At 32.8% G+C, this 13,610-nt stretch overlaps 3 protein-coding genes across 3 annotated transcripts in view; 1 reads left to right on the top strand and 2 right to left on the bottom strand.

The window, feature by feature from the left end:
- Positions 1-1,372: 1,372 nt before the first annotated feature.
- LOC21401653 (tRNA dimethylallyltransferase 9) lies at positions 1,373-7,661 on the bottom strand. Its single transcript, XM_024173385.1, is given in 12 exon segments — positions 1,373-1,912; positions 1,993-2,129; positions 2,731-2,806; positions 3,397-3,456; positions 3,458-3,480; positions 3,637-3,731; positions 4,355-4,580; positions 4,900-5,098; positions 5,689-5,797; positions 5,984-6,026; positions 6,165-6,218; positions 7,312-7,661. Coding segments are annotated over 12 exon segments (1,341 nt in total). The 5' UTR covers positions 7,549-7,661; the 3' UTR covers positions 1,373-1,830.
- A 1,756-nt stretch (positions 7,662-9,417) lies between these two features.
- LOC21401652 (protein trichome birefringence-like 31) lies at positions 9,418-12,893 on the top strand. Its single transcript, XM_010109963.2, has 5 exons — positions 9,418-9,827; positions 10,977-11,148; positions 11,386-11,585; positions 11,949-12,095; positions 12,500-12,893. Exons 1-5 carry the CDS (start codon positions 9,451-9,453, stop codon positions 12,855-12,857), a joined length of 1,254 nt encoding a protein of 417 aa, XP_010108265.1. The 5' UTR covers positions 9,418-9,450; the 3' UTR covers positions 12,858-12,893.
- A 191-nt stretch (positions 12,894-13,084) lies between these two features.
- Positions 13,085-13,610, bottom strand: part of LOC21401651 — a 4,692-nt gene continuing 4,166 nt past the window's right edge. The window contains exon 5 of the mRNA XM_010109962.2: positions 13,085-13,523. Coding sequence (XP_010108264.1) covers positions 13,362-13,523 — 162 coding nt within the window. The 3' untranslated portion in view covers positions 13,085-13,361. The remainder of the gene's footprint in view (positions 13,524-13,610) is intronic.

The raw sequence follows: 13,610 nt of genomic DNA, 5'->3' as shown, positions 1-13,610 counted from the left end.
TAAATAATATTATTAAATATATTAAATAATAATATATTAAATAAATAATATTATTAAATATATTATATAAATAATATTATTAAATATATTAAATAATAATATATTAAATAAATATATTAAATAAACATATATAATACAAAAACGGTTTCAGAAAAGAGGGAAGAAAATGAAAAAGAAAAAAAAAAGTGAAATCCGTTTTTCAGAAAACAGAAAACGAAAACGAGAAAATGAAAACACATTTTTTTCGTTTTCTGATTTCCACAAAAAGACAAAAACGTTTTTGGTTTTGTTTTTTTAAAAAAATTGCACCAAACACGTTTTTAACACCCGTTTTCATTTTTTTGCTTTGAAAACCATGAAAAATGAAAACGAAAACGCAAACAAACAGGCCCATTATTTTAAGTACATGGATCCATTTCTTTTTTTTTTTTGGTTAGCTTTTATACTTTTCTTAAAGGTCAAAATGCATTTATTCTCCTATTTACTGTTCACCATTGACTTGTCAATTGTTCTTTTTATGAAAAAAAAAATTTTGAGAAGTCAATAGTGATTATTAAAAATTTTAAATGTTCGTTTGTGTCTGCATTTAAACTCATATTTTTAATTCGTCTAAAGTATTTTTTTCATAAAAAATTTAAATTTTAAATGTTAAAATCAAAAATCACTAATTTAAACTTATAAATTAAATGAGCCTTAGAAAAAAAAAAAAAAAAGCTAATACTTTTTAAAATAAAAATACAGTTAATAAGGTATTGATTAGAAAATGTCATTTCTTTAACCAAATGTGTAAATGAGGAATACAAAAGTATGTAAAAGCAACAAAAGGAGGAGTTATTGAGTGGAAAGAGTTGAGCGAAAAAGATTATTCTTTCACCAATTTTTCCCCTTCTTGTTCAAACAAAACCATTCCTTATCATCTTTTAGGCCTCTCAAAAATGATTGAGAAAGAACTCATTCCCTTGTAACTGTCAAAAGCATATCCATTTAATTCCAAAAGCGGATTGCTAAAGCATAATGATTTTTTCAGGAATCTTTTTTTCTCTCTCCAAACACACCATAGCCTCACAAACCATGTCGATAACTTCAAAAGCTGGTTCACCTTTAGGTGCAACGCAACAAGAACCATGACGTTTCATTTTAATAAAGAAACAGAGAAAAAAAAATAAAAAAATAAAAAACAATAACACAGATTGCACCAACTTGACTTACAATGCTAAATAGGTTAGGGCAAATCTGCAAGTGTGCAAAGGCTATTTATTTAATCTTTTCCCTAAACTCTAGTCATCATCTAAACCAAAATTAATTAAAAAACAAAATTACCTTCAAAAGTAGTTAAATTGATATTTTGTACCTTCAAAGTTAGCTTGATGGTAGCCATATTAACCATCATTAAATTGATATTTTGTACGCTTCTAAAAATTTCGATGATGAGGTCCATTAGCCTTCTACACATGCAGTTTGAGTTTGAGTTTGAACTTCGGTACAATCTTTTCAAGCGGGAAAAAGGATGAAAACAAAACTCAGGAACAGAGTAAAGTTGATTGTTCTAGGCTACCGACTTGCAGAACAAGTCGAAAAATGAAACTGTCAATCGTAGTATTATACACTGCTATGAGTTGTAGAAAATTTAACTCGAATTTGATACGACGCAACACTGCCCTCCACTAGGTTTCAGTAAAATAACAGCCGCTGCTTGATTTTATGCCAATACTTAAGGAGTCATAAAATAAAGCCGCTGCCACAACCACTAACCTTCAACATAACTCAGATGTTGCTCCATAATAGTTTCCGATTTTTAGGCCGAAATTATACCCAAATTGTAGGGAATGATTATACTTTGCTCATTGTTTCGCATTGTGTCTTCCTTATCCACTCCAAAATCTCCGAACAATCTTCACGTCTAACAAAATGCCTGCAAATGTAAACAGAATTTTAACTTACCAGCAATGTAAAAGAACCAAGGAATAAATTCCCCCCATCCCAAAACCGTACCTGTTTCTAGTTCGATAGGCCTTTAGTAAAGAGGCTTCTCGGTGATTTGTGTCTTTCCTCATTTTTAGCCATTCCGGTACTACCAAAGTTTCACTTTTGTCAAGGTATGCATTATAAATAAAGTTAAGAACCTTATCCTGCAAAAAAGATGGCCATAAGAATTTTGAACAAGCTGAATAAAGACAAACAACTAAAGAGTCATAGTTATAAAATTAGTTATAACTACTTTTGCACGCTTTAGAGATGATAGAGCTTTGAAAACGCTCAGTTTACTGTCTAATTTACAAAGTTTCTCAGTTCACCAGTGTGATTATTACAACAGAAGGGTGCGTATGGAAAACGATCATGACGCCCTACAATTCCAGCATGCTCACTATGCTTGTTAAATATTTTGAGGGCCGGTTTATTCACCAAATAAAAAAATATAAATAATAAAAAAAAAAAGATAAAAAAAGATAGATTAGTTCAGTAGTGTTGCATAGCCTGCCTGAACCAAAAGTGTGGTAAGAAAGGGACTGGTATCTTACTTTTGCTAAACATATCGACCAGTATCTAAATTGGAATCATATACATCAGCAATTAACTATTAAGTAAAAGTATAACTATAAATAACAAATTTTAGAGGAAAGTCAAAATAATAATGCGGAAATAAATTAGCATGTTCTAACAGTATCACTGAGAAGATGCAGAGAAATCAGTAAAGTTACGAGAGTCGGAAACAAAATTTTAAGGGCATACCAAGGGTTTAGAAGCATCAAGCCAGTGATATATTTTCTCATTACGAAACCAAGTCAACTGCCGTTTTGCAAAATTTCTGTACAAATCATAACTTGTAAGTTGTAAACATTGAACAAATGCAGGAGTATTAACTAATATGCAGCACAAATTTTTATCCTTCACCATCTACGCTGAATTATGTGATACAAAGATTTGTTCATAAAGCTAATCCAATCACTACTAAATTTCTGGGAAGACCAAAACAAAAACTGTACGTCATGATACAACTCTCAATGAAGCCTTGTAAAGAAAGAAGATTGTTGGCTATCCTCATTTTATTGCCAGATGCTTTTACTAGTCTCCGTTTAATCTGTTCGCCAAAACTAAAATTGCATATTCAATATCAATACACTTTTGATTAGCTAATTCATGCTTCTCAAAGAAATATTCTTCCGATTTGTATATCTTAAGAAACAAAGGCCTCTATTCACAACAAGTTACAACTCAAGTTCTATTGCTACGGTATTTTCTCTCACAAAAATTCAAATTCAACTTTTTTGCTATAGTGTTTTTCTCTCACATACACAACTCAAGTTAACTTGAGTTGTGAAACAAACATACCCTAAGCAAACAATATCCATGCTCAAAATGTATTCATATGGACAACTCTGACAAGAGATGTAATACCTAGATGCTTTCTGAAATTCAGATAAAAAAGAATAAAACTCTCCAGGAGAACTCTTCCCTACACATCAGTAAATACTCCATAGCCTGAAAGTGGTAAATCACATGAACCAAATGAATCTTACCATTATACCTACATCATAAAGAAAATTATACTAGCATATTAAAAATACAAGTAAAATATCAAGTTGTTCTAGCCTTATAAGGAATAATTGGGATGAAATACATCGAACAAAGGCATACTTGTCTATAACCAATTGCTCGGGTAGCTGAATTCGAATTTGGAAGAAGGCCTATATCAAGAAGCCATCTAGCCTCAGTCAAAATGCCATCATCTCCTGCAGTGAAAATAGACCAAAAAGAATAAATATATTTAATTTCTAAATAGTCAAATAATAAAGCAGCAGTCTAATACTCAATGCGTAACATAAATCAAAGTACAAAGAGTGAAGTTATATATTTCCTTAAAATGATCTTCGTAGTGAATTATCATACAATTATAATCTTCCCACCAAATTCTTAGAGAAACTTTCCAATGAATAAACAACGAATGTAACAGGAAATTCAAATAACCATATGGTAACCAAAATATAGAAAGGAACACATTCATATCTCTTTGAATAAGCATTAATTTAATAGTAAAATATGAAAGAACATAAATGGACCCTCTAGTAAAATTTAGCCGACTTCACAAGGTGCTCAACATACATGAGAACAAAATTGTGTTGCAAGGGAAAATCTAGCTTAACTTTTAAGGAATAGAAAGTCATATATATTCCTAAGGCACTGACAATCCATGAGCGAAAGCTTGAAGTATGATGTCCATACAGTCGGGAGAAACTGATCCCATCACTTTTCGCAGCCTTCAGTTTTTTGATTACATATCATTTTAGATAATCAGCTAATCTAAAACAAAGCGAACAGAAAAGTACTCATTGAGGATGTATAAAAATATGATTACCTAACAGCATGTCCTCACAACGATAACTAATTGATTTATAGAGTTCGAGCCTCTGACTAGAGAGGAAAAAACAATAGAAGTCATATTCCAAGTCCTTTGACTTTACATCCCCAACTACATCAACAGAAGAGTTGATGTCATGGGAGCCATTTGCTTCTGTAGAATCATGTTGTTTCCTGAAAGAATCGTAGGGTACTTGAAATGCAGATGGAGGTGCTCCACTAGACTGTCCTTCCATGGATAATGAACAAAGTCAAACACAAACATGAAATTATATTCATAAATCTTATAGAAATCACACACACACACAATCACACCCCCCCAAAAAAAAAAAAAAAAAAAAAAAAAAAAAAAAAAAAAAGTAGGTAATAGAATTTGGTATGAGTAAATGCTTGATAAAATCATGGCAAACCCAACTCAACTGCAAGTTAAATGGTTTTGCATCATGGGAAGAAAGAAGAGATACAAGAGAGATAGTGGAAGGCACAAGATAAATAAAGATCCATGAAGATTTGCAAATAACTGAAAAATGACCACAAGCTAACCTTAATGATCTCAAGGCTGCGCCGAAGCCGGTACCAATCATTGGCAGCCAAAAACTGGGCCTTAGGGTCACCAGCTTTGACAACCAACTGAACTGCTGCATCCCAGTCTTCATTTTTCTGTAAATCAGCTAGCTCCGAGTACACTTCGGCAGCCACCTCATAAGAGGCTTTGGGGACATCAGGTTTTCCATATATGAACCTTACAACAAGAAACAAAACTGTATCGAATCAGCCAAGGAAAAGCCTGATGATCTTGTTGTTTTAAAGGGAAACAATTTCATTCTTTGTAATAGTTTTATAAGCTACGATGTAGTGAATTCAATTGACGACCTGGAAATACACCGACATAATATTAAACAGCAGCTGCACCACAATAAAACGGTGGATTCAAAATTTCCATTACTATTTTTCATATTACATTTAAGTCTTCATGTTTCTAAAATTTTAATTCAAGATCATGTCTTTTTCTTATAGCAGAATCCTTTTACAAAGTTTACTAATGTAGCTGATTAAAAATCAAACATCCAGAAACACCACTAACACTCAGATATGAAGGGTTTTTTTTTCCCCCTTTTGTTGTTAAAACACAGGGATATTCAGAAATGACGATTTGTAATTCATATTCAGCTTCGACAAGCAAAAGACACACAAATTCATTACAAGGTAACGAAACAGCTGATGACATAAAAGAGACAATTTATGTTTTGATTTTCTCAGAAAAATAAAAGCACAAATGAATGGTTAAAAGTTAATTGATATTTAGACAAAAGGGCTTACAGAAAAACGTACCATCTCAAGTACAGACCAGTCCCACCAGTAACAATGGGAACACGGCCACTATCAAGAATAGATCTTGTAGCTTGCCTCGCATCCTCAAAAAATTGCCCGACTGAATACTCTGGAGAAGAAAATATACATTTTGAATTGGAACAACGGAAACATCCAAACACCTAGCAGTTCAAAGTTCACGACTTCAATACTATCAAGACTCATTAATTCATTACGGCGACCAACTCCAACAAAAATGTGAACGAATGATTCACACAACATGCCATATCTTAAATCAGTAGGTTCTACAACAGACCTTCAGACGGGTGAAGTATGTCGATGAGATGATGGGGCACCACCTGCAACGAAAAAGATCGAAAATGTTTGGTAATCACAGCACTTACATCTAAGAGTAAATGCAAAGCAATATAAAGGTCAATCCCAATTGTGTAGAAGCATTGGCTAAACGTATTATAAAATCTCAATTAGACAAGAACCTTTCTATCACTTGGGGAGGGCTTGGCGGATCCAACATCAAGACCCCGATACACCTGTGACCAAAAACAAAACAAAAAGAAAAAAAAAATCATTTCATGTTCTTTCACTTGGCCAATATGTAACATTTTCCTTTTGAGAATACTAGTCCTGCTCTTATAAATTTAATAAGATGACTTAAAAATGGGGAAATCAAAACAAAACAAAAATAATAATAATAATAATAAAAACATGTTCTTCACTTTGCCAATATGTAGCATTTTCCTTTTGAGAATACTATTCATGTTCTTGTAAAATCAATAATATGACTTGAAAATGGGGGGAAAAAGAAAAGAAGTTCTGTAAATGAATTGAACATAATTTGTCAACCCCAGATATTATTTTTCATGCCCGTTCAACAATTTGTGTTTCTTTTTTTTTTCCTGGTTGATTCACTTAACTCTTGTAATATAGTTGTCATGTTAAACTAAACAAAGAAAATGATTGAACTTTAACCGTTAACTAACTCAACGAATGGGAAATTTAAACTTAACAAGTCAAACATTAAGGGCTTGCTCTTTTGCACCTAAACGCAAAAAAAAATTTGAACTCAAGTTAAAACTTTATTCAAGTTACAATTTTATTTAAGTTCATATTCTTTTGTAAAATTTGAGTATTAACTTGAGTTTAGGGCTAAAATCTGAGTTTAAGTTTCCTTTTCAACTCAAGTTTTTAAATCCAAACTCAAGTTAATAAATAGTATTTTTTATATTCTTAAAAACGTTATAATTTTTTCATTTTAATTCTGATTGACATAATTTTTTTTATGCATTCACCACAAAAAAACGAATAAAAACTCACTCATATACCTTATTAAAATTTTCTACACTATTAAATTTTTATAAAAATATTATTTAAATATAAATTTAAATTTTAACCCACCAAATACAAACTCAAAAACATTACCGTTTAACTCAAAAACTCAAATGTACACGACCAATAAATCACATCATCCGGTATTAAGACCTGTTTTTTTTTTTTTTTTGTCTTTGTTGCTTTCCTACACTTAATTCTCCAAAACAAAAAAACTTTCTAAGAATACGCTCTATCACTACAAGTTTCACTCTTAATTTCTCGCAATCCAAACAGGAAAATAAAATGCAGCAAAACCTGGACGGAGTCGGCGCTGATGATTTCGCCATTGAGGAGCTTGGCGAGCTCCAAAGCGAGTCTAGTCTTGCCGGCGCCGGTGGGCCCAGATATGACAACCACCTTCTCCTTCTCCTTCTTCCTTGTAGGGCCCGCAGCAGAGCACTTGGTAGCGAAAAGCCGCCGGCTCCGCCCGAGCTTTACCGACGACAAGCTGCACGTACGGACGCCACCGCACGCTGCGCTGCCGATTATCATTTGTAGAGAGAGAGAGAGAGAGAGAGTTTTGAATTGGAATGGAAATGTGATTTTGTCTGCTTTTGTTTTGGTTTTTCGGCTCAAACTGCAAAGTGGATGTAGCTGAGGCCTTTGAGTTGGGAAATAAAGTATTAGATTTTTAGGAGACAGATATTTCTGATATTTCTACATATTTTACATTTTTGTTCGGGCAATTTTTTTTTATATTTTTGTTTGTGTAATAGAACTATTTTCTTTACAAAGTATACTAAAATTGTAAATTGTGACCGACCGTAGTGCAAATATTTTTATTATTAAATTAATTTTTTAACAGTTAAATTTATAATAAAAATATTTTTTTATAGTGCGTTATAAATTTTTAATATGAATTGTATAAATTTAACAGTTAATAATTTAATTTAATGGTTAAAAATACTTATTTTATTGGTGGATCATAAATAGAGATGTACGGTGAAGTTTTTCATTATTTAATAGGATAAAAAAATTTGAGACTTTTTTTCATAAGGTAAAAGAAAATATATATATATATACATGTATTCAAATAGGATATATCTTTTTTTTCATTTTGGTTATTCACACCTATATCTCTAAATTTTAAAGTCATTTTAGTTTATGGGTTCAAACCAGTAATTCTTGATAAATTTAAATTTTTTTAAGAGAAAAACACTACAGTATAATCAAAATCATGAATTTAAACCCATCAAACAAACAACCCTTTAGAATCATGATCACTTTGTACGATGAACTCTGGGATTACCACCATTTTGCTACTTGAACTTTGAGGCACAATGAGATAAACCCAATGTTACATAGGATCCTAATGTGGGTGCATTTTGAAAGGAAAAAAAAAGAAGAGAAAAAGATTAAATAGGCCAAGACTTGAGATGAATTAAAATTAATAGGTCAATAGTTTACATAAGTTAATAAATATGTCAAATTATTGTTTTCATCTATAACTTGTCTGGTTATGAATTATAACTTGATAAGTTATTGTCCATAATTCACGATTTTTGTCCATAACTTATCTGGCTATGAACATAACTTGATAAGTTTGTCCATAACTTATTTGGTTATGGACCATAACTTGATAAGTTATGGCCTATTAATTTTTATAACTAAAAGTTGGCCTATATACTTTCTTAAGTTTTTCATATTGGTCTATTTTCTACTATTTTTGAAAAAAGAAATGTATTTTTAGGGCCCGTTTAGTTTATTGATTCAAGTTGAGATGTGACTTTATGTGAGAGCTTTTTACTCTAGCAAAAAAGTTAGATATAACTGATTCTGAAAGCTTTTTACTATAGCAAAACTCAAATCGGTAAAAAGAATGTTGCACCAACTCATTAGTGGTAATCGGTTTGGTTTGATAAATTAGTTCTATGGACACCCGGCTTATTGTTTAGCATATTATATGCCAAGTGACATGACCTAAGACGATATATAAATATATATATATATATATATATGACTTATTACAGAATAACTAATACCAGGTAGCATCTATAGCAATAAATTTTTCATTTAAAAGAAAAACAAAAAGAAAAAGCACGTTTGATAATAAGCAATAAAGGGCGTAGAGAATTAAATTCAAGCTCTAGCTATTTAACCTTATTTTTACTAGGGAAAGAAAAAAAAATGTGATGGAGAAAAGTTTCCCCTTAATTTCACTCTTTTAACAAATTACCAGGATCAACATTATAAAATAGTACACAAAAGAGTTCAACGCAAGACAAACACCTACTAAAACTTGATCCCCCCACCAACTGGTTGTTGCATGGTTTTACTCAACACACGTAGAACTCAAGCAAAAGACCCTTCAAAGCACCATTACTTTCCCACAAAAAAAAAAAAATGTGTTTAACTGTCAAACAAAGACACGACAACATCAGCATCAATTTCAAGATGAAGCGCCCGCCGGCCGCCTCTCTTGACCGGCGAATCCAATATCTCTTCCCTCTCGCGCTGTCGTCGATTCTTGTCTTGGGAACCGCGAGGCTGGTCCTCGACAGCTTGAAGAGCAACGACAGCTATGTCTTCAAGCAATACGGCAGGCGCGAGAAGGACAGGCCGGAAGTTGTTGTCGTTTCTGCTGAGGATCGCATTGATGAAAGTTGCGATGTTTTTGAAGGCAAATGGGTTTGGGATAATGTGTCGTATCCTCTTTATACGGAAGAGAGTTGCCCTTATTTGGTCAAACAGGTTACTTGCCAAAGAAATGGGAGACTTGATTCTTTCTATAAGAATTGGAGGTGGCAGCCTAATGGGTGTGATCTTCCAAGGTAACTCAATGAGTTTATTAATTTAGTCTTGGAATTATTATGTTAACAAATAATTAGTGCTTTAATAAGCTAGAAGGCACCATTAATCACTACTATAATCTCCCAAGATGTGGCGCAGACTTTCGCGTCACTTTGTGCCAATTTCGTCGCTAAATGTGTTTTTGAGCAGAGCTAGGAAGCATCGTAAGCCTGCACTCTAACTTTTATATGGAGTTGGGGCTTGTAGAGCCCTTTCGCATTGTTGTATGTTTGCGTGTAATTATTTTGTGTAAATGTGTCGACAATAGAAATAATAATAATTCAACTTGTTAGCGTGATTTTTTATTTTTATATGTGTTTGATTAAAACATATGAGGTTTGAATTCTGAATTGGATCTATTTATGGTTAGAGCGTATATATCATTTTATAATTATTTAGAGTTCTAGAATTTAGATAAATATACATACAAGAAAAATATTCACTGTTACACAAATCCCAATAAACGCCGGTCAAATCACATCTATCAGCGTGTTTGATTGATGTGGTAGGCATTTCAAGTCATGTCGGTTGCCCAGTAATCGGCGTCTAATGTGTAAAAACTTTATATTTATGATATGTTCATTTCACCGATTTAAGTTTTTAATTCTAGGTTTTTACAGTAAAAAGCTCTTAGAAAATGTCACATCTAACTTTTTCTGCTACTGTGAAAAGCTCTTAAAAAATGTCACATCTCAGCTCGAATTAAAAACTCGAATCCGCGAAATAAACGAGACCCTAGTGGTTCAATTGGCTAAGAAAAGTGTATCCTGCGAGTTAGTCCGTTGTTTTTTCCCCTAAGATATTATAAAGAGTATATCAGTGGTGTCTAATGTTAGAATATAAGTGGATTAGTGGAGTGAATCTGGCATGCCTGAAAATACCACTTACGTTGAGTAGCAGTGCTCTTTCTTTTTGGGCTGAATTTTAGCACTGTCAACACTAGTGGTGCTGTAATTAGCACTTTCTTTCACATAAATGAAATGTAAAAACAAGTTTGAAGCAAGCTCTCCATGCATATGGATGAATTAGGTAAAAATAATAGCCAGATTTACTGGCCATAAAGAATAATTAGGCCCCAACAAAGTGAGTTTTATAAACTTTAAAGACCAATTATATGTGTTGATGTCTAGGTTTGATCCATTGAAGTTACTACAACTTTTAAGGGGAAAAAGACTCATGTTTGTTGGAGATTCTGTGCAAAGAAGCCAGTTTGAATCCTTGGTCTGTTTGGTGCAGTCCATCATACCTGAAGGAAAGAAATCCCTTGAAAGAATACCCCCCAGGAAGATCTTCAAAATCAAGGTACCTCATTTACCCATAATTCATATTGCAAAATCTAATTAATCTGTTAAGTTTTGAAGGTTATAATTAGGGGGGAGAAAAGGAAAATTAAATGACATTTCTCTCAAGATTGGAAAATAATGGACTCGAAAAGAATTAGTCATGTCCTTTTTCATTTCAAGTACTTGGCCAATTTTACAACAATTTTTTGGTTTATTTTATTTTATTTTTTTTAATTTGCCGTTTTCCCCATCCCAGGAATTTGATGCTTCAATTGAGTACTACTGGGCACCATTTATAGTGGAGTCTATTTCAGATCATGCAACAAACCACACTGTATTAAAAAGGCTAGTCAAGCTTGACTCCATTGATAAGCATGGAAAACATTGGGAAGGGGTAGATTTTTTGATATTTGAGAGCTATGTTTGGTGGAGATACAAGCCTACTCTTAATGCAACGTGAGTTTTTGTGATCATTTTATTAAAAGCATTTCTAAAACTCTCTTAAATTCATAAATTAATTGCCATGTTGAAGATAAGAATTCCTTTAGGTATAAACATGAATCTTGCACACACACAAAAAAAAAAAAAAAAGAAATGCTAAGACGTAGCATTAGTTAAATTCACAAGAGTTTTCATTCTCTCAAAAAAAAAATCACATTTGAAGTTTAATCACATTTGAACAAGTTTAGTTGCATTCCTTGTTTTTTTTTTTTTTTTTTTTTTTCCTTTTCTGAGTTAGTGATCTTTTTCTTATGGGTGATAAAAAGTTTATAACTTTGTGTTTTCATTAATGTTTTCCTCTTTTACTTGATTTGCTAGATATGGGCATCCAGATGATGTACAAGAATATAATGTGACCACAGCGTACAGATTGGCATTAGAAACTTGGGCAAATTGGATAGAATCCAGCATCGATCCAAAAACTCAACAGCTCTTTTTCATGAGCATGTCTCCTACACATTTGTGGTAAGTTTTAACTCCCAAAAAAAAAAAAGAGCATTCATTTACCCGTAAAACTGACCAAATTAACTAGAATGCTGCAAAACAAAGCAATAGTTGTTGTTTGATTTAAGTATTTTAGCCTAAACTGAATAACAGTCTTAACAACCTGTCTAATCCCAGGCGTGAAATTGAAAAGACCAGTCAAATCTTTTTTTCTTTGTATCTTATTATTCAGTGAACCCTAAGCTGGTTTGAGAAGCAGTAGATATTTGTGCATCCTTTGCTCAATTAAGAGACCTTTCGGTTTATATGTTCAAGTCAGTGATTCTGATTTAATGACGGGAATTTTTTTATTCAAATTTTTAATGAGAAAAAAACACTTATCTTTCTCGGGCTTTTAAATTAAATTTTTAAATTTTTTTCTGTAGGAGCTGGGAATGGAGGCCGGGGAGCAATGAAAACTGCTTTAACGAGTCACACCCAATCCAAGATTCATCATACTGGGGCACTGGTTCAAGTCTTGAAATCATGGACATAATCCATGATGTTTTAACACAACTAAAAGTCAATGTCACATTTTTGAATATCACACAATTGTCAGAGTTCCGAAAAGATGCCCACGCATCAGTGTATGGGGAACGCAGAGGAAAACTCTTGACAAAGGAACAGAGATCCGATCCAAAAAACTTTGCTGATTGCATTCACTGGTGCTTACCAGGAGTTCCTGATACATGGAATGAGATTTTGTATGCATATTTGTTAAAGAATCATCAAAATCTTTTATAATTTGAAAATGCCTCTTCTGAAAAGGAGAATTCTTTAGTTGGGCACGAAAAGAAAAATACCCTACTGATACTTCAAAGTTTTGAACCGTCAGATCTTGATAAGATCTTATTGCATTTGCACACTTTTATTTATTTATTATGATATGATTATTATATTGATCCAATGTTCGCATAGACTAACCATAGAGGGGAACAAAAGAAGGGACATATCTGCACCTGCACTGCCACAGGAATATACTAATTTATTTAATTTTGTACCACAAAGATTTCAAGAGTAGTTCCAACTTTTTCCGAGCTTGAATTTATGCTACAGCTGCATAACTGCCTTATTTCATGTACACATAGTTCAAAGACTCTACCTCAACCATATTATAGCCAAAGAAAGAAAAAAAAATGGCACCTCAATCATAAAATACTAAGTTCAATACGACGACTGTCGTTACGCAGAAAAAAAGATGAAAACCTGTACTCTTTGCAGTAATCTACAGAAACCAGACCCTTTTACTTACAGTAGCTCCCATTCCGAGTCACTTGCAGTTTGCAAATTCCATGAGCCAAAGGGCACGTCTTGGCTAGACTCTATGCTGGCGTCTCCATACCATATTGCTAGCTGTTCGTACTCCTTTGCCAACCTCCTCTTTGAAGCAAAAATGTCTCGGATCTTTTTCTGTTAGGTTAGGATAAAGAAAAGAAGTTAGTTAAGAACTCGCCTTGCTAATGGTCCATGTAAGATTTTGAGAGTTCTTTTCCCTAC

Source organism: Morus notabilis, unplaced genomic scaffold (assembly GCF_000414095.1).
Source record: "Morus notabilis unplaced genomic scaffold, ASM41409v2 Scaffold79, whole genome shotgun sequence".
Taxonomy (NCBI): domain Eukaryota; kingdom Viridiplantae; phylum Streptophyta; class Magnoliopsida; order Rosales; family Moraceae; genus Morus; species Morus notabilis.
The sequence above is the reverse complement of the archived record's forward strand: the minus strand, read 5'-3'. Positions and strand labels throughout refer to the sequence as shown.

Excerpts from the sequence above, each read along its gene's own strand:
- LOC21401652 (XM_010109963.2), top strand. The coding sequence starts at position 9,451 with ATGAAGCGCCCGCCGGCCGCCTCTCTTGACCGGCGAATCCAATATCTC. Across the intron at positions 9,828-10,976 it reads AATGGGTGTGATCTTCCAAG|GTTTGATCCATTGAAGTTAC; the intron begins GTAACTCAATGA and ends GTTGATGTCTAG. Across the intron at positions 12,096-12,499 it reads ATGTCTCCTACACATTTGTG|GAGCTGGGAATGGAGGCCGG; the intron begins GTAAGTTTTAAC and ends TTTTTTCTGTAG.